Here is a 27,844-nt window from a genome sequence, read left to right as displayed (position 1 = left end):
TGTAACAATTTAACAGCAGACCACCCATTACTTTGGCCTTTTAAAGGTTTTTGATCAAATCCAACATGGCGGAAAATCCAATGTGGCGGAAAATGTTGTCATAGGACATGTTGAACTCGGCTTGGCCCAAGGGTTCCAAAGATACCTTGTTTGTGAAAAACTGATAAATGGGTCAAAAGTTGAATAATCGTCGTAAATATTATTGGGGTTATTACATTATCGGGAATTTATTACATTATCAGGTTCTACATGACCCCTTGCACTATATTGGCTTGGGAACATCTCGGGTAACCCTGCCCGGACGCGGGCTCCGCAGCCCAGCCACAGGCTCCATAACTTGGCCACGGGCTACGGAAACGCCAATATAAGTGAACAGAGCCGCACTTTACCACAACGAACAGTAGAGCACCGCTCGGTGGAAACGAGTCATACAACTTAGCGGGTTCGTTGGTTCTCGTAGCCTAGACTTGAGGGGATAACCCCTCCCTCCAGGTTACTCCACAGCCAGGGCTCCTACTTATTGGTTCAAAGTGCATCCATGCGCTATGAACAGACGTAGGCGGGATCCAGATCCCGCGTGCACAACGCGCGGCTTGGCATCTCTCCAGTTTTTGCGAATTAGTGTTCATTTACCTGACTATCCTACTTTTTTCACTTGAAACACTCGAACCGAAAATACAACAGAAACTCACTAATGGCTATACATCAAAGCTGCAAAAACTTAGTTTTGGATTGCCCGTTCAACTTCTATCAGCTCCCTGCGGAGCTGATCAGATCACCGCAACCAGATTCTTACCGACCGGAAAAACTCGTAGACGGAGACGCGACCTCAGGTAGAGACGGGGTAAGCGAGGTGGAGTGCGTGCGAAGCTAAGGCTAAACCTGTACTGAACTGCGCTGCCTAGCATCTTCCTTGCCAACGTGCATTCTTCGTTCAACATGGTGGACGAACTCAAATATGGACCCTCACACATAAAAACCTTATGGATTGTAACGTCATGATTTTCACTGGAACGTTGCATAACAACGACATCCCAACAAGCGTGGTGGAACTAGAAGGACGCTCTATCTTCAGAGTGGTGTGCCTGTTCAGAGATGAGGATGAAACAGCATATAGGGATGAGGTTTAACATCTAACTACGTGGTGTAAAAACAATAACCTGGAACTCAACACCAAGAAGACCAAGGAGATCATTGTGGACTTCAGGAGAACCGGGGGCAGGGCACACCCCCCCCCCCCCCCCCCCTCCATATCAGCGGCGCTGAGGTGTGTGTCTAGCTTCAAGTTCCTTGGGGTCCACCTCACAGAAAATCTTTCTTGGTCCCTCAACTCCTCCAGTCTGGTGAAGAAGGCGCATCAGCACCTTCACTTCCTACGGACCCTTAAGAAAGCAAAGCTTTGTCCTAGGATTCTATCAGACTTCTACCGCTGTACCACTGAGAGTATACTTACAAACTGCATCTCTGTATGGTACGGCAACTGCAACACTGCCGACCGCAAGGCACTACAAAGAGTAGTCAACTCTGCCCAGAGGACTATTGGCTGTTCACTCCCCCCCATCCAAAACACATACCATGACTGCTGCTTAAACAAAGAAAAATCCATTGTCAAGGAAGACACCCACCCAAACCATGGACTTTTCACCCTTCTCCCATCTTGCAAGCGATACAGGAGCCTGCGCTCCCGCACCAGCAGGCACAAGTATAGCTTCTTTCCAGAGGCTGTATCACTGTTGAACAAACCCCCAGCCCCCATCTAGCACTGGACTTTTAAATGGTTACCTGCTTACCTGTTGCATCTCACTTTATGCAATGTTCAACCTGTTTACATTTACTGCTTTGTGCTATATAACTGTTTACATTAATTACCGCACTGTTTCACCAATTACCCTTGCACTACTACAATATACATAGATATACTACGTGTATATATATCTATCAGTGGAGGTTGGTGGTTTTTAAAGTGAGGGAGGAAGGACTGAGCGCTTGATTGCCATTGGCCTGCTTGCACTGTTGCTGTATGGTGGCATAAGAATGTATGACTCAAGTTGTTTCAGGGTGTTTTGGTGAACTACAAAATAATAGGGAGGGATAGTTATGTGAATAAAATTGATACAAAGCCACCAGTGGCATCACTGTAATTTGAAAGCTGGTGGGCAGCATGTCTTTGAAATTAACTACAAGGGCAGAAGGAAAGGATGAAAAGCCCATTTGTCAAATCAGGCCTACTCTTGATTTGTAAAAGTAAATAAAAAATCTGGGCCTATTTTTGCCCTCAATGACTGAAGTTGTTGGTTGTAATTTAGCTATGTTTATTTTCAGTACAATTACAATTCATTACAATTGTTTTAAGAAAAGACTCAGACCAAAAGTGATGCCATTTAAAATGCATCATGCTCTGAATCATTCACCCTTTCCACACCCTTTCCACAATATCTAACAGAATGGTCAGAGTAACAAACTAGTAAAAGAACGAGAACATTATTTCAAACAACCTGATCTATAGGCATGGTGTCTAGCAAGGAAAGTCGCATAGCAGCACCAACATGAACTTGACACTCGTGGCGTTTGGTTGCCCTATCAAGGTTTTTCACATCAGTGAAACCATGAACAGCCCACGTTGGAGATTTGCCATTATTCATTAGCAAACAGGGCCAGCAATACAGTCGATTGCTAGTAATGCTACCACTAAGCCATGCAAGTACCTAGCAAACCATATAGCAACCACAACACTGACGTTGCCATTACTTCTGGTGATCTCAATTTTGCGAAGTGGTCTACATTTTTCTTTGGTCGCTAACTTAGCACTGTAACTCAATGAATGGAATGCTTTGTTTAATTAAACACAAACAATGTCGTCTGTTTCCAATGTTTCCATTGTACACTTAGTTCGCAAATGTTAGAATCTCGTATTCCTTCAGATGATTTCACCTGCTTTGCGTCTCTTAGACTGAGCGGCAATGCAGGCAGAGGGCTGCCAGATTGGCCAGATTTCCCGCCCAATGATAATCTTCCCAGCCTAACGTTGTTAAAAGTAGCCCAATTGGGTTGGAAATCTGTCCAATCTGGCAACACTGCTCCCCAGCCAGGGATCCTGCTTATTGGTTCATAGCGCAGGGCGACTAGATTTTTGCGCGAATCAGACGCCTTAAGGTCACACCCACTCAGAGGAGGACTTTCCTCCGGCCGCCAGTACTTTCGGGGAAATGAATTGGAGTCAACGGGGGCTGAGGGAGAACCTTCCTCCCTGAAGTAATTGTCAATAGGCGATAGGGGGTGCTAATGTCCCTTTACCCAGGGAAACGAACATCATATGTTCAAAGGCATTGAAGTAGTCATATTTAAGGGCATTAATTCATTACAGTAGTCTGGGCAATCTACATTTTTTATTCTCAACAATGTTAAGGAGGATCTTCCTCCCTCTCCTCAATGGAGAATCCTCCACTGATATCTATAGTATTTATATATAAATGTCTATTGATACTCTCTGTACATAATCCCCCTATACTTCTGACAAACCTGTATTTATAACCTTACACTGTACTCAAATAGCACTTGGTATTTAAATGCTCCTTTTGCACTTCTGGTTAGACGTCAACTGCATTTCATTGGTTCTGTATCTGTATTCTGCCAGTGACAATGAAGTTGTATCTAATCTAATAATCTAATCTAATACGCATAGTATAGCCAAGAGAACAACCTGATCCTCAACACGGCAAAAACAAAGGAGATGATCCTGGACTTCAGGAGAAAGACAAAGCCCTTCGTCCATCACCCCATCACCATCGACGGCGAGACAGTGGAGGTTGTGCAAAACATCAGGTACCTCAGGGTCAACATCAGCCACGACCTGACTTGGACCGTCTACATCACTGCGACGGCCAAGAAAGGACTTCAAAGGCTTCACTTCCTGAGGTGCTTGAAGAGGGCACATCTCCCACAAATGCTGCTGGTGAGTTCTACAGGTCAGCCATCGAGTCAGTTCTCACATACTGCATCACCGTATGGTACTCTGGCTGCACCGCAGACAACAGGAAAGCTCTCCAGCACATCATTAAGACTGCTGAGAGGATCACCCGCACCAATCTACCAGACCTCCTGTACTCGGAGGGTCAAGGGCATCATTAGAGACAGCACAAACCCTAGACACTGCCTCTTCCCCCTCCTGCCCTCAGGAAGACGTTACAGGACACTGAGCGCCCGCACAACAAGACTGCAAAACAGCTTCTACCATAGAGCTGTGACACTACTGAACTCTACTGCCACACTCATACTCCCCATCTCATACACACATGATTACACTATTGCACTATCGACACTTAAGGACTTGGACTTTTGAAAACATTTTATTTATATATATATATATATATATATATATAGCCGTTATTGTTGATATTGTTGATATTTATATAACTGCAACTGGAGGACTGCTTCAACAAAATTTTGTTGTCTTGTGCAATGACAATAAAGGTTATTCTTATTCTACACTACAGTTGTTAGTTTTTTATGAGCCTGTTTGAATCGCGAAGTGGTCTACCTTTTTCAGCCTCACAAGCATTTTCAATTTGTGATTGGAATAGAGATCCATATGCCCTTATGTAATCAAGGCCATACATTTAATATAGGTATGAATTCCCTTTGTATCAAATGTATTACTTACACTTCACAGTTTCACAGGACTGATCAATGTTCAGATTTGATTTCTATATGATGAGCAACATACAAAACATTGGCCTTTTCTGCTCAATCAGCCCCCACTGCTCCCACTCACCTTGAAGGCATCTGCCAGAATATCTGCTCCTTTCTGATTGGTCCTTTTGGATAAACCCACGAAGAACTCCCGACCTGGGGGGAGAGCCAAATCCCTTTGATAAATACACTGCATTGTCCTCCCAAGATGACATGAACATAGAAACTTTTACATATGTGCTGACTCACCATCTGCTTTCTACTATAGATATCTATTGCTATTCCATTACAAGTTAGTCATCCAGATATGCACTGCAATTTAAGATAATATAAGATCACACATTAAGATGACTACACTATGTGTTATGTTCTGTGAAATGGAATTCCATCTTTGCCTCTAAACAGTTATAGATCCTGTTACGTATTTTAAGCACATAAGCTGCCCCCACATAGCCACAAGGAACCAGGATCGAACACACAAGCTGCATTACCTCCACATAGCCACAACGAAGCAGGATCAAACACACAAGCTGCATTACCTCCACATAGCCACAAGGAAGCAGGATCGAGCACACAAGCTGCATTACCTCCACATAGCCACAAAGGGAGCAGAACCAACATATAAACTGCAATAACTACTCCAGCCACAGATGGGAACACCTTTAGACAGGTGAGGAAGCCGGAGCCAATACGTCACATAGGCCACGCCTACTTGATACAAACGGGGAGCGGGAGTCAGATGAGGTCAGAGACATATGGCAGCCCCGTTGAGAGCCCCGGGGGTAGCCCCCTGGGGCTGGAAGATAGCGCTGCGGTATTTCTCTCCACGCATGTTAAATACAATTCCCTCCTTTTGCTTCATAGTTACCATACCGAAATACTTTAACAAATAAAGTGAGTTAAAAGCGACCCGGATTGAACTACTTTCTTCAAGAACATGGCAATTTGGTGAGCCCGTACGTGTTTCTGAGAAAGGCCGAGGCCCGAGGCTCGGAGACGCGTGTCCACCGCGACGCTCAACTCTTCACAGGCCACACACATCAGGTAAGCAGAACCTATTGTTGTAAAGACTGAATCTGCATAGGATTAGGTATAGGAATAATTAGGTGTAAGAGTTGTTTGGGCCACCGTCTGGTCGCAGCGCTCCGCAGTCCCGGCCCTGGGATAACAAAAGCATAACAGACGTAGTTAAACGGTCGCGGAGAACTCTGAAGGAGATTTAATTAAAATAGTCATATTTGTTAACGTATTTTAAGCACATAAGCTGCCCCCACATAGCCACAAGGAAGCAGGATCGAACACACAAGCTGCATTACTATACATAGCCACAAGGGGAGCAGGACCAACATATAAGCGTGGATTTCTCTCCACGCGTGTTTAATACAATTCCCTCCTTTTGCTTCATAGTTACCATACCAAAATACTTTAACAAATAAAGTGAGTTAAAAGTGACGCGGATTGAACGACTTTCTTCAAGAACACGACAATCCCATGGGAAAGAGCCTAGCCTAGAATCACACTTTGTGCCAATTTGTGTCCGGGGCTCAGCATGGTGGCTGGTTAGAGAATGTCCTGAATACCTTGCAAAGCAGTTAGGGTTGCACTCAACTCAGAGATGAGGTCCTCCTGATGCAGCTACAGAGCTTTTTTTAAAAAAACAAGCCAGTATGGTGGGAATTTTTTTTAACCCTGCAATGTGAAATCTATTTCAGCTTAGAAGGTCAACGTCTAGAAGGATAATACTTTCATAAGTGATTTCCACCTCCCCTGCTCCACTCGTAGTCTGTTGAGAGTCTTCCAGGTTAGCCATGGGAGGTTGTGCCCGCTGGCGAGGCATTCAGTAGGGGTGATTCCTCTCTCCATCCAGTCATGGGCTCGTACGTAGAGCTGGTTCAATTCATCTTTCCAGATGTTGGTCCTTGCTGTTTTTTTGGTTGTCTGGAGAGGTGGGACTGTATGCAGGAAGCTGGCTCTGGATTTCAGTTTGGGTGGAGGTGCTGTGTGTCCGTGCAGGGGGTGCCTGGTATCGGTCTCCTGTGCTCTCCGCTCGTCTTGGGTGACGATGGATCGTCTGATGTGGGGGGGGGGCAATGCCAGCGAGGGCGTAGTGGAACGGGCGTTGTCTATATGCATCCTGTGATAATGCGGCAGGTGTCATTTAGGGCTTTGTCAATCAGGTAGGTGCAATGAGTGCGGCTTCAGCTTGAGCACGCGTATTCGGCTGTGGATAAGCACAAGGCTAGGGCAGTTGCACGGATAGTTGACAGATCAGCGCCCCACCTTGAGTTTACCAGTTTGCGCAGGATGTTGTTGCGGGTGTTGACCTTGGCTTTGGTGTTCTGGAGGTGGGTTTTGAAAGAGAGTGTCCTGTTGAGTGTGACTGAGATACACAGGGTGGTAGAGGTTTGAGAGTTTGTGGCCATCCCATGAGATGCTCAGTTCTTTACCTGCATCTCGATTTTTAGGATGGAAGCTGCATAGTTGGGTTTTTGATGGGTTGGGTTTCAGGTGGTTGTTATTGCAGTAGGTTGTCATCTCTTGGAGGGTGCTTACCAGGACATGCTTGATCTTTTGGAAGTTCTCCTGTTTGGTGGTGATGCAGAGGTCTTCAGCATAGATGAAGCGGCAGCATTGTGGAGGGAGTGGTTGGTCGTTGGTGTAGATGTTGAAGAGGAGGGGGGCCAATACACCTTTTGGTAGGCCGTTCTTTTGGGCTTTCCATTTGCTCTTCTTATCATTTAGTTGAACGAAGAAGCACCTGTTGTTGAGGAGGCTTTTGATGACTTGGCACAGGTCGAGGTCACCAGTCATATCAAAATGTTTCCTGATCATGGTGCGGTGCTGGAAAGTGTCGTAGGCACTGTCCAGGTCTAAGAAAGCTGCTCCAGTGATGAGTTTGCACTCAAAACCGTCCTCAATGTGTTGATTGAGGTTCAATAGCTGCCCAGCACAGGAGCGGCCAGGGCGGAAGCCAGCTTGATCTCGAGTAAGCTTGGTGTCTATAAGTGGCATTAGGCGTTGGAGTTATAGCCTCTCGTAGAGCTTGTAGGTGATGCAGAGGAGGGAAATGGGTCTGTAGCTCTTTGGGGATGATGGGTCCTTTTCAGGTTTAGGAATTGCGACAGTCTTGGCCTTTCTCCATACAGGTGGGATGGTTTTCTGTGCCATGCATGAGTTCAGCATTTCTAGCAGCCAGGCCTTCGCTTAAGGTCCCAGGTGCTGTATCATTTCAACCAGTACATCATCGATTCCTGCTGCTTTCCCAGTTTTCAGCATGCTCATTGCAGTTTCGAATTTTTCCCAGGTCGAAGGGCTTGGTGAGAGCACTGGCTAGTTGTTGGCAGTCTGGTACTGCTGTCCGGTGGTATTCTCCTGTGGGTCTGTGCCGGTTTGTTGTGCCGAGCGTTTGGACCAGGAGCTGAGGTGCTTCAGTCTTGTTGAGGTTAAGCTTCAGGTGATGGGTAGTCGTCAAAGTGCTGACGTCTGCCAGATATGCTGTGGGTTTGGCAGATGCGTTTGGCAATAATGGGTGTTGTCAGAGCAGGGGGGGGGAACGAGAGGAACAGCTGAGTGTCGTCAGCGTAGCAGTGATAGGAAAAAACGTGTGATGTGATTACAGAGCCCAATGATCTGGTATATAGGGAGAACAGAAGTGGTCCCAGTACAGAGCCTTGGGGGACACCAGTGTCAAGAGTGCAGGGTTTGGACAAGGAGCCATTCCATGTGACCTGATAAGTGCGATTCGTCAGGTAGGATGTGAACCAGGATAGCGCAGAGTCAGCTATGCCGAGTTCGGCGAGAGTAGCGAGGAGGATCTGGCGGTTCACAGTGTCAAACACCACGGACAGGTCGAGGAGAATGAGAACCAATGAGAGAGACAAGGCTCAGCCCGCAGCAACTCAGTCACCAGGAGGAGAGCTTTCTAAGTGGAGTGTGCGGCCTGACTGATGAGGGTCAAGCAGATTATTGTGTGAGAGATAGGACAGTTGCTTTGAGATGGCACATTTCATATCGGTCTGTAGTTCTGGATATCGTTGGTGTCAAGGGTCGGTTTCTTGAGAAGCGGCTTTATTCTGGCAGTCTTGAAGGACGCTGGAACATGAAGTGAGGGAGGAGTTCATTAGGGAGGTGGGAAATGTCAGGATGTTGCTCAAGACGGGTTGGAGGAGTGAGGAGGGGATCGGGTCAAGGGGGCAGTTGGTGGCGTGCTTAGACGTAACATTCTGTGGACATCTTCGGAGAAGAGAGGGATAAAGTGGGTCAAAACAGAGGTGGGGATGGGGAGGATTGTGGCAGGGGTAAAAGAGGACCTGATGTCCTTCCCCTTCTTGGTAAAGTAGGTATCAAAGTCATCAGCAGTAAGGGAGAAAGAAAGGGGAGGGGGTAAGGGTTGAGGAGGGAAGAGAACATAGAAAACAGTTTCCTGGGGTTGGAGGCGGAGGAGTTGATTATGGTCTGGTAGAAGGCAGATGGCTGTTGATACAGTGGAGGTGAAGTCTGAGAGGAGGTGAAGGTACTGAGATAGATCATTAGGACAGTCTGATCTCTTCCATTTCCTCTCAGCTGCCCGCAACTGTGCTCTATAAGCCCACAAAGATTCAACAGCCAAGGAGGGAGGGGCGAGGATCGCACTGGTCTGGACTGGAAGGGACAGAGGGAGTCAAGGAGGAGGAGAGGGAAGGAGGATAGCATTGTGTCAGAGGCTTCCTCTGTGGACAGTTGAGATAATCGTTTGAGAGATTGTAGTGAAGACAGGAAGGAAAGAGAGATTTCAGGTAACGGCAGGTAGTTACAATGTGAGTAGTAGAGAGGAGGGAGGGCGAGGATTTCTTGGGGAGAGAAAAAACAACAAATTGGTGGTCAGACACAGGGAGTGGGGTAACGGAGAGAGCCAAGGTACCGCAAGACCTCGTGAATATCAGGTCAAGTTGTTTCCCAGCCCTGTGTTTGGGAGGAGAAGGGGTGAGTGTTAAGTCAAAGGTGGCGAAAAAGTAGGTTACTTCAGGTGAGTGCAACTTCTTTGGCAGGATGTTGAAGTCGCCCAGGACAACCAGGAGTGGTGTACCATTTTCTGGAGGGCAGCTGAGAAGGACATCCATGTTCATCGTATGTGTTCCAGTGGAAGGAACTGGTAGGACCACTTTGGCGAAATGAAGAGTCCAGTCCCTCCCCCTTGCTCCGATGGTCTAGCGTTGTGTGAGAACGAGTATGCGGTAGATAGGACAGCTGGAGTGGCAGAGTTCTCTGGAGTGATCCAAGTCTCTGTAAAGGCTAGGAAGGGTAGAGTCATGAGTGATGGATTCTGCCTTCTTGACCGCCGATTGGCAGTTCCAGAGTCCTCCCATCATTTTGAGGTCAGTGTATGGAAGCACAGATTGGAAGGGTTGCTGCGCTGAGCAGCACCACCCTAGGGTGACGTCTATTCAGGGGGGATACCCTTATGATGATCGAGGTACGGCATATAGCTACGATGGGTGGCAGGGGAAGTAGTTTCTGGTCTTCCTTGGTCTTCCTCAAGGGACTCCCGCAGAGAGACTTCCTTAGTCTTTGTTTTCCCGGGTCTTCGTTTGGAGGGTCCTGATGCTACAGCTGAAGCAACCAATGACTAGCCTTGAGGTACACAATGTAACACTAATAACACAGTTAGGATTCGCAAAACCAACCAAATGTTAAGCAAAAGAGTTCTACATTTCTATACTCACCAGCAGCAGATAAATCCAACAGCCTTCTTAAAGTCTTTAAGTCATAAAAAGGTGTATGGCTGCTTTGACGTTGTCCTATTGGCCTGTTCAGTGTTGAAGATCACAACTAACAATTTGAGCTCACTGCACAGAACTAACAGAATCCACAGCAAATCAAAGAAGAAGTGCCAGTTTTCTGCCTCACCAAACTAGAACTCAACAGTGTCAACATCTGATGAGTTTGAGTAGTACCAGGATGAGAGAGAGAGGTTCCTGCTGATTTCACTACATCATAGGATCAATTAAGGGTAGAAATTGCTTTGTGGATGAATTTTATGCACTATTAAGCGATACAATAACCATAAAGAATGAATGCAAGTCTGTGACCCATAAATGTAGAATTCTTCCAGCCATGAGAAGAGGGCTGGCCAGAAGATAGCATCAGATTTCAGAAGGTATATCTCAATAGTTAATTAGGGGGAGAGATAGCAAGATAAGGTGCCGTAATGTAAGGCCAAACATTCAAGAAAAGCTGAAAATATGATTATCTCTCATATCCATTATTTCATCCATTATCAATTAAATTGTATGCAATATAATGGTTTTTATTTGGATCGGGGTTTGGTCCAAATAATAATAATAATAATAATAATAATAATAATAATAATAATATATATATATATATATATATATATATACAGTGGGGCAAAAAAGTATTTAGTCAGTGTTACCAGGATGAGCCTTGCGGCGGTGGAAGGATTGGAGGCAGTATGAACGATGTTAGTAAGGCCGTTGACCTGAATTTATTCCGGTACAAAAATGTCCATCAGGAGGCAAAAAAAATGAATAATGAATAAACACCAAAAAAAAAAACAATCAATAATTCCACATAACTTTCAATAATCGAAAAAACAACAGTCCTCCCCTCGGCACTAATACAGCCCTTGGCTGATCTAAGAGCCAGGTATTACCCGTGTCACCCGCTCACCTCAGACCCTTCTGCCCCACCTACATGATTTGGACCTGAATATATCCTACCTGGCCTGACCCATACCCCTCTTAATTCAATTAACCCTCCCCTACACATTTCCGATTTACCTATCCCCATCCCTAGTTACCCACCTTACTCCAGACCTATTAGTCTAAAACCCATCCTTACCCTCTACTTCCCTGACACCTTAAATATTCCCCAAGTACCCCAACACACCCCTCTCCTCTCACACACTTGGTCTCGCCCGTCTGACGTCACCCCCACACCGCACAAATGTTCTTCCGGACTTCACGTCGGGTCCTCCCGCAGCCCCCGGCACCCGGAAGCCAGTGCAACTGTAACGTGAGTGTTTTTACGTTGTCCTTGTTTGTACCGTGTCCCCTGACCGGCTTCCTCATAACGTATGTTTTTTGTGTGTTGCAGGTGGCGTCATGAATGTGTTTGAATGTTCTGTGTGTGTTAAATAAAAGGGTACTTGTAAATCCCGGTGTCAGTCCTGTTTTTATCCATTGCCTGCAGTAACGGGCCGCCGCACCGTTACAGTCAGCCACCAATTGTGCAAGTTCTCCCACTTAAAAAGATGAGAGAGGCCTGTAATTTTCATCATAGGTATACCTCAGCTATGAGAGACAAAATGAAAAAAAAAATCTAGAAAATCACATTGTCTGATTTTTAAAGAATTTATTTGCAAATTATGGTGGAAAATAAGTATTTGGTCAATAACAAAAGGTCATCTCAATACTTTGCTACATGCCCTTTGTTGGCAATGACAGAGGTCAAACGTTTTCTGTAAGTCTTTACAAGGTTTTCACACACTGCTGCTGGTATTTTGGCCCATTCCTCCATGCCGATCTCCTCTAGAGCAGTGATGTTTTTGGGCCTTCGCTGGGCAACACAGACTTTCAACTCCCTCCAAAGATTTATATGGGGTTAAGATCTGGAGACTGGCTAGGCCACTCCAGGACCTTGAAATGCTTCTTACGAAGCCACTCCTTCGTTGCCTGGGCGGTGTGTTTGGTGTCATTGTCATGCTGAAAGACCCAGCCATGTTTCATCTTCAGTGCCCTTGCTGATGGAAGGAGGTTTTCACTCAAAATCTCACGATACATGGCCTCATTCATTCTTTCCGTCACACGGATCAGACGTCCTGGTCCCTTGGCAGAAAAACAGCCCCAAAGCATGATGTTTCCACCCCCATGCTTCACTGTAGGTATGGTGTTCTTTGGATGCAACTCAGCATTCTTTCTCCTCCAAACACGACGAGTTGAGTTTTTACCAAAAAGTTATATTTTGGTTTTATCTGACCATATGACATTCTCCCAATCCTGTTTGGATCATCCAAATGCTCTCTAGCAAACTTCAAACGGGCCCGGACATGCACTGGCTTTAGCAGGGGGATACGTCTGGCACTGCAGGATTTGAGTCCCTGGCGGCGTAGTGTGTTAGTGATGGTAGCAGGGTCCAAAACTAACACTCGCCACTCGCCAATTACGAGTAGATTTTGTCTCTGGCTGGTAAATTTTTAAGACCACTCGCCACTCTGGCGAGTTATTATTTTTTTTACCGGCGAAAATTTAATTTTTCGTTACTGGAGGAGAACGACGCTGGTATCTGCTAGTTTCCTGACAGAGTAATGTGTCTTTTCAGCAGAGATGATCTTTTGGCACGTAAGCGCGTGATGCCACCATTCAGCGTACCCATTGGTGTTGTTTGGCGCGCCCAGTAGAACTGCTAGTTTCCTGACAGAGTAACGTGTCTTTCCAGCAGAGTTCTCCAAGTACGTCTCGCTGCGGCCTGCGGGAAGGCGGGGCGTGACATCACGCCCCGCCCACATCACGGGCGAGTGCATTCTGGGATTGTTTGCGCCCGAATATATTAATAATATTTTAATGGTAAATTACGTAAATATATATATATATATATATATATATATATATAAAACGGGTGGCATAAATCAAGCAATCTGATTGGTTCCTAACTGTTGTATATTGAGCGTATAGTTGTCTGAACTGAGTGAAGTGAGTTGTCGTTCTGAGTTATCAATATTATGGCTTCGTTCGCTCGTTATCAAATGGAAACCATCCATCGTAACGTTACAACTTACTCCCTGTGATAAAATAATGTATAGACTGTGTGCTAGACCGATCTAACGGGGTCATCCCTATGTTCCCCGCTTTGTATGTGACCGGTGTTTTTCGTAGGTGGAATCCGGAAGAATGAATATTAGGGTTACGGTTATGGTTAGGGTTAGGATGAGGGTTATGGTTAGGGTGAGGGTTACGGTTATGGTTATGGTTAGGGTTAGGAGTCAGCGTGTGAGTTTGCCTGACAGGCTGTCTGTCCAATCCTAGCGCTTGAGGCGGAACTTTTTCCGGATTCCACCTACGAAAAAACGCGACCGGGGAACATAGTTTACGCTCCCGATCTAACTCTAACTACTACCACAGGTAACTCTCTCGTTACCTGTGGAGAAATGTTGGGAACAGACCTCGCTATGAGTAGTCGGCTGAAGTCTCGCCTATTAATTCTAGCCAGCCATAAATCTCTCCTTCGCTGGCTCAAGTCCTCAGTTTTGTTTGTTTGACGCAATCCCAGAATGCACTCGCCCGTGATGTGGGCACGCCCCGCCTTCCCGCAGGCCGCAGCGAGATGCTTCTCGAGTTATCGGCAGAGACGATCTTGGTCACGTAAGTGCGTCGCGCCGTCATTACGGTCGTACGCATTTCAGTAGTAGAAGAAGACGAAGAAGAAAGCAAGGATGTGGAGATGCTGGCCGGATATAGTGGAGTCTCCCGCAAAAAAAGCAAAAAGAAAAGTAAAAGAGCATGCCGATTCCGAGGCAGACACTCCGAAGACCCGCGGCCACGACCAAGAGACGGAGGATAATGCTGCCGCTGCTGTTGTTCCTGCTCCCGTTCCCGCTCAGTCTCAGCCGCCTAAACCTGCTAACGTTAGCCGGCATTTCCTCGAGAGATGGCGGGTCGCAAGGCCATGGCTAGTGCATTCAGCCCAAGAAAAAAAAAATGTTTTGTCATGTCTGCAGTGCTCACGCAAAGGGAAAGCGGAGGGGAAATGCGTTTGTGGTTGGCTGCACCACCATGAAGCTAGAAACAATCGTATTCCACGAAAATTCTCAGTCCCACAAAGACTGCCTGATTGCTGAGGAAAAAGTGTCAGAGCCTCTTCAACAGGCACCCTGTGTTATCTCTCTGGTTAAATTACCGGAGGCAACTAAGGAGAAGATGGCAATACTGTTCCGCACCTCCCATGCGATTGCCAAGAATGCTCGGCCGTTTTCAGATTTTAAATGGATGTGCAAGTAAGTTGATCTAACCTCGTGTTAATGTTTTGTGTTTTTGTTACCCACCAAATATTATATTATATGTTAACTACATGTAACGGCTTACAGCTTAATCAATAACTAAGCTAAATAAGCGCCACTCTCTGACACACACACACACACACACACACACACACACACACACACACACACACACACACACACACACACACACACACACTATGTAACAAACGTGGTCAAGATAGAACATGATGGTTGTTGATATTTATATCAAAAGTAAAGTGTGTGGCCTAATGTTACTATTGGCTGTTGCCTCCAGCAATTTATTGATTTGGGAATGTTAATATTTCACAGCATAAGCATGAATGAAGTATGATGCACTATTATATGTAATTTCATTTATTATTTCATAGCAATTGAATATGTTTTTCTCTTTCCTTCTTTACAGCTTGGATGAGAAAAAAGGCCTGAAGGTTGGGAAAACCTACAGAAATGAAGTGGAGTGTAGGTTATTCACAAAATATATAGCAAAGGCGGAACAAATCAAACTCAGAGAGGAGTTGGAGGAGACCAAATTCTGCTCTATTTTATCAGATGGATCCACAGATACTGCCGTGAAGGAGGAGGAGTTAGTCTATGTACGTTTTTGTACAAAGGGGAATGTGAATGTGAAATTTATTGGCATTGAAGCTGTGGAGAAAGCTGATTCTGCTAACATTACTCAAGCCATCAAAGATCAAATGGATGCAGCTTGTAAAGGGTGGGAGGGGAAACTTGTAGCCTGTGTCACAGATGGGGCTGCTGTCATGTCAGGGGGGAAGAGTGGGGTTGTGACCAGACTGAAAGGGGACAAGACTTACGTTATTGGTGTTCATTGCATGGCTCACCGTCTGGAGCTCTCCTTCTCTGATGCCATCAAGGAATCTGCCATGTTCCGCAGAATGGATGAACTACTGGGTGGACTGTACTCTTTCTACCACAAAAGTCCCCTAAACATGGCTAATCTAATCAAGAGCTACGCGACTCTCAAAGCAAAGCCCCTCATGCCAACAAGAATCGGCGGAACTCGTTGGGTGGGCCACCTTCTTCAAGCGCTGGACCACTACCTGAGGGGATACCCAGCCATTGTGCTGCATCTTGAACAGGTTATTGACACATTAATTAATAGTTGGCCTACACAAACACTTAATGTAATATGTAATATAAAGTACAGCAGCTTCATTGTCTTTTTTTTGTGTCTGTGTATATTCCAGATTCAATCCCCTGACGCACAGGGGGTCCGTAGTGTGCCTCAAGCTAAAGCAAAGAAGTTCCACAGTTTGGCAAAGGAGAGTGCTCTGTTACAGTTCTGTGGGTTCCTTTTTGATGTGCTGAGCCACCTCAGCAGCCTCTCTGCCACTCTGCAGAAGCCTACTATCACCCTGGCAGAGGCACACGCCTCCCTGCTTGCCACCCAGGCTGTGCTGGATAAATATGAAACCAGGTTTGTCAGTGTGATTATTTAAATGATCATTAATATGCAGTGAGCAACTATAAACTATTCAATTAATTAATTGATAAAGGATATAAGAAAAGAAAAAATATTGTAGTAATGTGTTATGTGTATAATTTTCAACTTAAGGGCAGGGCCAATGATGAAGGCCACCAGTGGTCTGACATTTGAAGGAGTCAAGTTAAGTGTGGGAAAGAATGACGACAGAGCAGTCAAGACCGCAGGGCAGACTCTACTCTCAAGACTCAGGGACAGCTTGAATGACAGGTTTCAGGATGTTAGTGAGGGAGTCCTGCGTGCAACCATGTTGGCGAGTTTCAAGAACTGGACTGATAGAGAATCTGTAGAAACAGGTTGGTTCTTTGTGTCAGAACAGGTTCCAATAATAATACCGAAATACCGAATTTTAAACAGCAGAGCAGTTTCAGTTTCAAAATAGGTAGAATGCCATTTTCAAATCTGGCTCTTATACTGTATGTATTCTGCCATTTCCAGATTTTGGGGATAGAGAGATTGAGGCTCTATGCCAACATTTTGGACCAGTGCTGACCTCCGCTGGTGTCTGTGTTGAGAAAATACCAGATCAGTGGACTATATTGAAGAGCAGGATCTATGCACAAACACAGACGGTGCAGACGACGTCCTGGTCAAAAGTCAACCAACGTGACAGAGAACAGTGTCCTGATGTGCTTGACTTGATTGATTTGGTGCTAGCGGTCCCTGCCTCCACTGCTGACTGCGAACGGGGATTCAGTACAATGAAGCAGGTAAAGACTCAATCAAAATCCCTCCTTCGAGTGTGTCGAAGAGTATTCATGTGACATGTTTATCTCAATCAAGATAAACAATCAAGCAGTATTTTCTATTATCTACTGATGTTTTTTATTTTCATTTGATGTAACACAGGATTGACTTTCCTTTGTGTGCCAACAAGGTACATTTTCACTGACTCAATGTGTTATGCTTTTTTTCCTCAATATAGGTCAAGACTGACTGGAGGTCCAATCTCACATCCTCATCACTGTCAGATCTCATGACAATCCAGCTTTGCTCACCAGATGTCAATGATTTTGATCCCTCTACTGCCATTCAGCTGTGGCACAGTGACACTGTCCGTTCCAGAAGACCAGATTATGTTCCAGAGGACCAGGAGGACCAAGATGGCTGTGTTTTGACTGGACTGTCCGATGAAGACTGAAGTCAGTGATACATGTTGTCATGTATGCAATATAGCTGGACAATATAACAATATTATACTCTGTATACATATCATTTTAGATTGTGTATATGTTTATATGGTGATACAGCATAGGTGTTCCTTCCTGATTTCCTAGCTGTTTGTTATTTGCATTTTATCCACTTAGTCATAATTGCATTATTGATTATTCTTTTTGTATGTTATTTGTGTAAATATTTTGTTAAAGCACAGACAGTCATTCCTGCAATATTATCAAAATATCTGTATTTGGTCAAAACTATTCTTAATTGATTTATCTGTATTGCCCGGCAGCCACTTTTACATGAATTAAAAAAAAAGAACTATCACTTAAGTCATGTCTTTGAATACTTTGTCCACCACTGGTCAGATATTCATGTTTATATAGGGCTGTTGCAGTCTGGTTGAGCTAAAATCAGAAACAGTGATTCATATTTTAACATACATTGCTACTAGTATTAGTGCATATACTATTAAAATATTGATTGAGAATCGCATATTAGACCCAAATGACATGTTAAATAATACTGATAGCAATTCACAACACTTAAAAGCAATTTTTATTTGGTTGGCTGGTAAAATATCTGCCTGGCTGGTAAAAAATTTCAGCCAGCCTGGCTGGTAAGTGAAAAAGTTAGTTTTGGACCCTGGATGGTAGCCTTTGTTACTTTGGTCCCAGCTCTCTGGAGAGCTGGGACCAAAGGTTAACCACACTAGGTCCCCCCGTGTGGTTCTGGGATTTTTGTTCACCGTTCTTGTGATCATTTTGACCCCACAGGATGAGATCTTGTGTGGAGCCCCAGATCGAGGGAGATTATCAGTGGTCTTGTATGTATTCCATTTCCTAATAATTGCTCCCACAGTTGATTTCTTCACACCAAGCTGCTTACCTATTGCAGATTCAGACTTCTCAGCCTGGTGCAGGTCTACAATTGTGTTTCTGGTGTCCTTTGACAGCTCTTTGGTCTTGGCCATAGTGGAGTTTGGAGTGTGACTTTTTGAGGTTGTGGACAGGTGTCTTTTATACTGATAAGGAGTTCAAACATGTGCCATTAATACAGGTTAACAGCCTCTTAAAGAAGAAGAAGTTACAGGTCTGTGACAGCCAGAAATCTTGCTGATTTGTAGGTGACCAAATACTTATTTTCCACCATAATTTGCAAATAAATTCTTAAAAAATCAGACAATGTGATTTTCTGGATTTATTTTTTCATTGTGTCTCTCATAGCTGAGGTTTACCTATGATGAAAATTACAGGCCTCTCTCGTCTTTTTAAGTGGGAGAACTTGCACAATTGGTGGCTGACTAAATACTTTTTTGCCCCACTGTATATATATATATATATATATATATATATATATGCTGAAGGGGTGCCTGACGATAAAAAGTTTGAGAACCACTAGTGTAAAGGTTATTGTTTGTGTATTTGTACATGTGTGTGCGTGGGTGTGCATGTGCGTGTGTGTGTGTGTGTGGGCGGACCTGTGAAAAGAACGTCGCCTCCATCCAGAGTTGCATTCTCATCCGTCATTTCCACAATGTTCAGATCCATCTCCTTGAGGGCAGATTTCATTGCCACAGTCTAGAAAAAATACACACAACCACATAAATACTTGAATCCACATATAATATTTATTAGCATCAAAGATGAATAGATCCTTCTCAATAACTCAATAAGTACATTAACTATAGTGCACCAGAGGGCATCAAAGACATAAAAGAGTGAGAAAGGATTGGTATGACTTGTAAAGCTCTGGAAAGTAGCATTATAAGTAAACAAGTAAACAGAGTAAAAAAGAATACCAAAATACGTAAAAATTTAAATAACTAAGAATTTAGAGAAAATAACTAAATAATTTTGTTATTATAATTCAATATTAGCCACTTGATACCCTTCAAAGGGAAGTAGAAGTGTCACAGTATCGGAACTGAACTTGTGAACAGGGAGGCCCTGTGGATGGGATCTACATTTCTGAGGTTGCCTTTGATGAAACAAATTCTGCCCAAAGTGGAGATCATGGTGACACGATATAAGAGGGTATGTTAAATATTCATGAGGCTGTGGTGCTGCAGAGAAGTAAAAGGAGAGGACCACCACAAACTGCGGCGCTTAAAAAAGTATGTAATTAAGGCCGGAGTCTTCAGTTGTATATGTGCTAAGAGTTAGTTGAAGAGGGGGCGGGACAAGAAGGGAAGGCATGATCCAACCTTTTATAAATGGTCCAGTGCATTCATTATTGTCCTGTGTGATGGGGTTCAGAGGCCATCAGTGTTTCCACAGAGCCCTGTAACCCTATGACCTTAACCTGCCTGCCGTGAGAGCACCTACCAGAAGGCCCACTCAGATGATTACATGACAGGCTTAAATATAAACATACTCAGACATGAAAACTGAGGGTAACATGGAGACGTTGTGAGGTACAATTTTTTCTTTCCACAAATTACTAAAATTACTATTGAATTATTGCTTTGGACTTTATCTGTAGTAAACTAATAAGAGCACATTTTTTGACAAAAGAAAACGATTTTAACTTATCTTGAAACCCAAAGTACAAAACTGTTCAAGTTAGTAAGGTAAATGGAATTTGTAGTTCCTTGTCAAGGTTAATTTAGTGTCTAAGTCAAACATTGTTTGTATAACTCGCTAATGTACTTTTCAGTCTGTTCTCCCTATCTTTACAAATACTAAGAACAGAGTGTAAACTGGAGTGAGGGATGCCTGCAATGTTTATTAGTTTATTAGATTGAGGGTCCAAGAGTGGTCCCCCGAAATGTGGACAGTTTAAAACTTGAAACCTCTGTCCCGTTGATACGGATGGGGGTATGTGTGCCACCTTTGAACCTTCTGTGGCCCACAATGAGCTCTTTGATCTCCTTTGTGTTGAGAGCCAGGTTGTTGTCACGCACCATGGTGCTAGTACTCCTCCTCCTTTTGGCCGACTCATAATTTTCGCTGTCTGCAAACTTAACAATGGTGTTAGAACCATGTACAGGTGTGCAGTCGTAGGTAAAGAGGGAGTAAAGGGGAGGGCTCAGCACACAGCCCTGTAGAATGCCAGTGTTCAGGGAGAGGGTTGAGGAGGTGTGGTTATCCAACACAACTGAGGGGTCTATTAGTAAGGAACTCCAGAATCCAGTTGCAGATGGAGGTGTTGTCGCCCAGAGATTACTGAACTTAAGTCAATGAACAGCATTCTCACATAGGAGCTACCAATAGGAGTTGTCAAGGGGGGAGAGGGCGGAGTTTAGTACTGTGGAGATGGCATCCTCCGTACTTCTAGCAGTGGGCTAATTGAAGGGGGTCCAGTGTGGGAGGTAAACAGCTTTTAAGGTGAGTCAGGACCAGCATCTCGAAACAATTCACGATGATGGGGGTGAGTGCAACTGGGCGGAAGTCATTGAGGCTTGCTGCAGCGGAGTGCTTTGGCAGCGGCATGCAGGGTATGACAAGTCCTTTTAACATTTAATCAGTAGCGGTAATTGATAAACAAATCCATTTTGACTAGTTAAAATTCCAAGACGACCTATCCATAATGTAATTTTGACTTGTTGAAATTCTGATTAATGATATCTACAACTAAATTCTCACCAGTAAAAATATTTATTCTGGATATCAACAGTTCAATCCTCACTAGTGGAAATCTCAATTGTAGATATCTACAATTTTTCACACATTAAAGATATCATTAATTTAATTCTAGATCTTCCCAATTCCATTCTGAATAGTCAAAAATAAATAATTGATAGGCTTGGAATTGTAACTAGTAAGAATGTAATTTCAGATATCTACAATTGCATTTTAGATATCTGAAGGTTGTACCTTCAGATATCTTATGTGTGGTACCTTCAGGAAAAGTATATTCTTACTAATTACAATTACAATTCATTTTAAACTAGTCAGAATTCAATTTTAGATACTGAATTTCTTTTTCAACTAGTCAAACTTTTATTGTAGTTATCTTCAAGGACATACATACATATCCGTAACGAAGGTAACAAGGGCTACAATAGAGCAGATTCCGGAAGTAAAAATTCACATGTATTAAAACTCACACCCGCAACCACACTCTTTGGGAACCGGGAGAACCGGCATTGATGGATGCGCGAGCGGTGATTGCGGTCAGCAACGAAGGAATGTACCATGACGATGACAACACTATATACATTAAATGAAACACTACACACACACGTACTATATGACCCAACTTTTTATTAATATAAACAATATAATAATGACAAAGGTTACAAGATGCAAGAAACGTGTTGGGTTGTAACCATTGGGATGAGTAGTGCCTTCACTCCTTCACAAAATAATGCACAGTCTTGTGCCTTGCCTTTTCTTCGGTTTTTCAACTGACCTAACTGTGCGTTCACACCAAAAGCTGTAAAGCGTTTTGAGCGATAAACGCCCATTCACTTTCTATTAGACATGAGCGATAAAGCGATAGGAGCGATACAACGCTTGAGCGATAGCTTTAAAGCTGTAAAGCTGTAAATAAGAGTTGAAAACAGCTCAACTCTATGCAAATGAGCTAGTAGCGTTTCGGCTGTAAATGACCGCCAGCCAATCGGAATGTAGATGTATCTCACCGGCGTGGGTCCCAGTAAACATACGCGAGAACTTTAGTTCCTAGTTCCTACCACACATTTGTTCCTTCTTCATGGTGCGTGAGATTTTGGCCCAATCCCAATGTCCGGACTCAGACTTTATTGCGCGTTCTCGCGAAATTATTAAGGCTTTAGGGCTGTCCCAATGTCGAATTCCAAAGGGCGTGAGGGTTTGAGTCCACACTTACCGAGCACTTTCCGTGAGTCTGCATCAGTGTAGTGTTGACTCGATCGCGAACGTATCAGTTCGAGTGAATGAATCTTTAAGACGAAGGAACTGAACTGGTTCCTCTCTCTCGTTCGCCTCGTTCGTCTCGTTTGTCTCGTTCGTCTCGTTCGCCTCGTTCGTTCTCAGACTCGACTCCTCCCAGACCTCCCAGTCGCTGACTAGCTGACAGTTCGTTCACTCACTGTGTGAGTGGTGAGGAGGGACTGACTGAGAGACGTCACGACTCACGAGAGCCAGCCAATCGTATGCTGTTCTAGGACTGAGTCTAGGACGCTCTCTTTGAATTTTAGTCAATGAGAGACAGAAATCAACCGGTTTAATGGGGAAAAAACAAATGGGCTTAGTGAGCGAGCTATCTATTATTCACATTGGCCATCTGTTGCATGGACGTATTTAAAGGATGCATTGTACATATTTATAATTCGAAATTTGGCCCAGCCTTTATACCACATTTTTCACAACCTACCAGCTCTCGTTTGTGAATACTAGTCACCGCGCAATTCGTTTCAATGGAAATCGCGACAGTATACATCGCGACAGTATACAGTATACATAGGGTGGGGGGTTGCCCGGGTAACCGGTTGTTGTTAGTGTGGCTTTTTGCCGTTGGTTACGGGTTTCAGTGACCTGGTTTGTTACATTAAAGTTCCTTCAAGTACTCATGACTGGACATCGTTATGTCACCGGCGAGGTCATTACAATAGCGTATAACCGCGTTGTCTGATGACAGTTTAATGCATTTTTCACAATTAACCAGCTCTCGTTTTGAAGGCAGTGTTAATTTTGGCAGCTAGATTTAGTCTTTGGCTGCACAGGGTTCTGTTTATGGGAGCCTAAAACACCCGGGACACCCACCATCATTGCTAAATCAAGTCTATTATTTTGCTGATATGTTAAACATCCAATAATCAACTACACCCCCATCCCGCTGCGTTTGGTTAAAGTTGTAATGTTGACGTATGAGAATGAGAACGAGGGAGGCGCTGAGCCTGAGCCGTTCATTCCATGATTCGATTCACCGCTACCGGAAACTCGACTGAACGAACAAACGAACGAGGGGCTGAGTCTGACTGACTCAGAGAACCGTGTATGATTCGATTCACCGCTACCGGAAACTCGACTGAACGAACGAACAAGGGAGGGGCTGAGTCTGACTGACTCAGAGAACCGTGCATGATTCGATTCACCGCTACCGGAAACTTGACTGAACGAACAACGAATGATTCGCGAACGACTCCTCTTGGCGAACTGAATGACACGAACTGATTCGCGGAAAAGAATCACTAAATCCAACCCTACATCAGTGCAGACTTCACCTAAGGGAATTACCCACAGTTCAAAGCGTTGTGACGTTTACTGCGGAGACCATAGGGAAATCCGAAAATTAGGAAGGTAACCAACAAGACAACGCTACTGTGGCGAAGTCACGCCCCTTCCGGTAGAGCCCATGGGACCTATGAGATCGAAAAATATGAATGGGTTTCAATAGAGAGAAAGTAATTATTTACTTACTTATATTACTTTATATGCCCCGGATTACACATGTTGTTTGTGGATTTAAATGATAATTTTTCATGCAAAGAAAACTAAACATTTTCGTGAAGAAGTTTGATAATGTTAGGTTTTTTCCAAGGGGAGGATAAAAGCATCAAAAGAGGTGAAAACCATTATAAGTTGGGGCATGTGGAGAGTTAAAGTTATGCCGATGGGGAGATTGTCGGTCTTGTCCATGGCAGTCGCAGGGAGCGTGACGTCACATATGAGACATGTAGACTTTCTCATTGTGTTTTCTCTACAGCTTTAACTGAACAATTGCACAATAAACGGTCAAACTCTTGACATGAAAAATTATCATTTAAATCTACAAACAACATATGTGTAATCCGGGGCAAATAAAGACTGGGACCAGAAGATAATTACTTTCTCTCCATTGAAACCCATACATATTTTTTGATCTCATAGGTCCCATGGGCTCTACCGGAAGGGGCGTGACTTCGCCGCTCTATGCGCGACCAGATAGGTATTTCTGCCTTTTTGTAGTGAGCCGGATCATTTGGATCAACTCACCAACAAGAGCCTGCTCTTTTGGATCAGCTCACCAACAAGAGTCTGCTCTTTTGGCTCCCAAACAGCTCTTCATATTACTACTTATAATTCAGCCAAATGTAGCCCGTTCTGACTTATGATTAGTATGTGTAGTAGTGATCGACCGATATATCGGCCGGCCGATATCATCGGCCGATATTTGCGTTTTTTACGTGTATCGGCAGATTTTTTTTTCAGTTATCGGCCGATTTTTTTTAAAATTATTTTCTTCTGCATGATTTACAGACAGTTCAATAACTCTTTCCGTATCCGGTCGGTAAAACAGCAACGCTTTTGGCCCGCCTATATTGATACATCAATGTGATTGATTAATGTTTTGGGCCAGGGGAGGCCCAGAATATACACAAGTATATTGCTTGTTCCCAGAATGACTCGCTGAGCAAATTCAAATTGTGCCCCCGCGAGAACTCTGGATTTCCAGGGTATTATCGGCTCCAAATATCGGCTCAAGAAAATCGGTATCGGCGTGTCGGTTATCGGTTAAGGCTGATGAAAAAATATCGGTATTGGCCCGAAAAATCCATATCGGTCGATCCCTAATGTTTAGGCCAATAATCACCTTAATTATTCATTACATCCTTTATACTGAAGTATTTAAAAGTAAAAATTATATTTTCTAATATCAATAAATTGCTGTAGCCGATTGTTTTCATTGCATTTACAAAAAAAAAAAAAAAAACGTCAAAATGAGAATTCCCAAACCGGCATGTGTCAGCAACATCCTTGTCATTAAACGTTGTCAAGGTAACATGTGCTCTCGTGAAGTGCTGTCCCAATCCCATATATACCTATCTGAGGCCATGTGGCCTCACACACTCGCTCACTTAGCACCTGAGATCAATTAAGTCCATGAGTCCTTAGTCCTCAGGGCTCACTTTGGGATTGGGCCTTTGAGTTGCGTGTCCCGAGCTCAAATGTCCCCTATTGTCCGCGATTGCATAGCCAACGTGGTCTTATTATAGACCGATCATTAACTAAAAAACACATAGAAAGAGTAAAGCATCCAGCATATGATTTCAACAATGTATGAGGGCATACGCAATCCGCATTATGCAACAGGGATGGTCGCACAGCGGAATGCTGATGGAAACCAGCGGACGAGCACGCATTTCAGAAGCAGGGAGATACCGCACAAAAATCTATTTCTAATTTGTCAGTTTAACGTGTGTCTGCTTGGCACAAATGCTCCCGTTGAGCAGATCTTTTCCATAATAAACAATACTACACACACACACACACACACACACACACACACACGATAGCGATCAACTAAGCTATAATCTAGCATATAAGCAATCGCTCCATTAATTAGTTCTTCAGTGTTTCATGTACGCTTATTATTCTTTTTCTATTGACCAAATTTAGGACTATCTAGTGTTTTTATGGCTCGGCATCAGCAGCAGCACTTGCCTCAACTACGAGCGTGTAGTAGGCAAAAAGCGCGGCTCCTTTAAATGGAAAAGCAAAATCGCAAGAGCGATATGAGCTGTGAATATTTTGGACAGCGTTTCGTTTTGAGCTATTCGGCGATTTTGCATCTTTTACAGCTTTTGGTGTAAACATTACTAGGGTTAGGATTAGGCCTTAGCCTAATCCTAACCCTACCCCTTACCCTAACCCTAACCCTAACCGTAACCCTAACCCTTTACCGGAAGTTAACATATAGAAACAATCACCAACCATGTTTCTAAAGCATACAGTGTCAAAATTCACTGTCAAACTGACATTTTTTGTTATTACGTCTGTACCGCTTTAAGGCCCAGCCTGCATTGTAGAACGGCCGCAGTTCAGAAAGACAACTTCAAACAAATGCATCCAATTTTTATTTTCTAATATCGACTTGAAATTTGGCACGACTGCCGAGCCTACGTGTTTTTGACGCAATGTTAGAGCTGTTTTAACATCAGAGATATGCATGGATTTCACTTTAAAATGTATATCTCTGCCGTCTTTAGCCTTATTGCTATGAATTTAACACCATATAGTCCCACAGTCACCTACTACATGTGTGCCGAGTTTGCAGCTTTTACCGCTTTCGGTGCCAATGGAATTAATGTGTGTGTGTTTTGTCAAGTTGTGGTCACTGCACTATATCCAAATAGTCTGACCGTATGGGTTGCATCGTGAAAGTTGTTCATCATGACTAATGATGCATGTATAACAAGTTTCATACGTATTGCACTTTCCTAGTGGAAATGGCAGCCTGTTGAGTATGTTGCACTTCAAAGGCTTTTTATAGCGTCACCTATAGTTCATTCTGGCCCACCTTGTTATCCCCCACTCATTTCACGAGTTCTATAAGGCTGCCAATTTTCAGAACTTTTGAACATGTAGTTTTTGAGATATGGCCAATTTTGTCAGGAAAAAAATAATAAATATAGTTGCAAGCAACCATGAAGGGGTCCTACTGTATGACCGTTTGACCATATGACCGACAGTATGACCGTATGACCAATGGAATGATTGTATGACCAACAGTATGACCGTATGACAGTCTGACCTACAGTATGACCGTATGACCTACAGTATGACTGTATGACCGACAGTATGACCATATGACCTACAGTATGACTGTATGACCTACAGTATGACAATTTGACCGACAGTATGACCGTAGACTGCCAAGGGCAGATTAGCGTATATTTTGAGGAATAGAAGTCTTCCGTACGTGGAGGTATGGTGAGCTTGGTCGGTATGGTAACATGGCATTGGTATGCCTTAAAAACTGGTTTAAGGCATGAACCAGTTTTTATGCCTGGTTTAACCCTAACCCTAACCCAGGTCTAACCCTACCCCTAAGGCCTAACCCTAACCCAGTTTTTATGCCTGGTTTAACCCTAACCCTAACCCTGGTCTAACCCTAACCCTAAGGTCCAACCCTAACCCTAAGGCCTAACCCTAACACTAACCCTAACCGTAACCCCTAACCCTAAGGCCTAACCCTAATCCTAAACATAAGGCCTAACCCTAACCCTTAGGCCTAACCCTAACCCTAAGGCCTAACCCTAATCCTAAAGCCTAACCATAACCCTTACCCTAACCCTAAGGCCTAACCCTAACCCTAAGGCCTAACCCTAACCCTAAGGCCTAACCCTAACCCCTTACTGGAGGTTAACATATCAAAACAAACACCAACCATGTTTCTAACGCATACTGTGTCAAAATTCACTGTCAAACGGACGTTTTTTTTAATTACCTGTGTACCGCTTTAAGGCCCAGCCTGCATTGTAGAATGGCCGCGGTTAAGAAAGACAACTTCAAACGAATGCATCGAATTGCTATTTTCAGATATCGACTTCAGATTTGGCGTGGGTATACTATGGATTCTACCCTTTGTAGCCATATTCGACTGCAGAGCCTACATGATTTTGACGCAATGTTAAAGCCGTCATGACTAATGGTGCATGTACAACAAGTTTCATACATATTGCACTTTTCTAGTGGAAATGGCAGCCTGTTGAGTATGTTGCAATTCAAAGGCTTGTTATAGCGCCACCTATAGTTCATTCTGTCCCTTGTTATACCTCACTC

At 43.9% G+C, this 27,844-nt stretch overlaps 1 protein-coding gene across 1 annotated transcript in view; it reads right to left on the bottom strand.

Moving 5' to 3' along the window:
• The window catches only part of ddah1 (dimethylarginine dimethylaminohydrolase 1), an 84,457-nt gene that overhangs the window by 24,690 nt on the left and 31,923 nt on the right, over nucleotides 1-27,844 (bottom strand). The window contains exons 2-3 of the mRNA XM_079740000.1: nucleotides 18,853-18,952; nucleotides 4,772-4,845 (exon numbers count right to left, since the gene is read on the bottom strand). Coding sequence (XP_079596126.1) covers nucleotides 4,772-4,845; nucleotides 18,853-18,952 — 174 coding nt within the window. The remainder of the gene's footprint in view (nucleotides 1-4,771; nucleotides 4,846-18,852; nucleotides 18,953-27,844) is intronic.

This window comes from Pollachius pollachius, assembly GCF_949987615.1.
Source record: "Pollachius pollachius genome assembly, chromosome: 7".
NCBI classification, from domain to species: Eukaryota; Metazoa; Chordata; class Actinopteri; order Gadiformes; family Gadidae; genus Pollachius; species Pollachius pollachius.
Note: the sequence above shows the minus strand (reverse complement) of the source record. Positions and strands in the feature narration are given on the sequence as shown.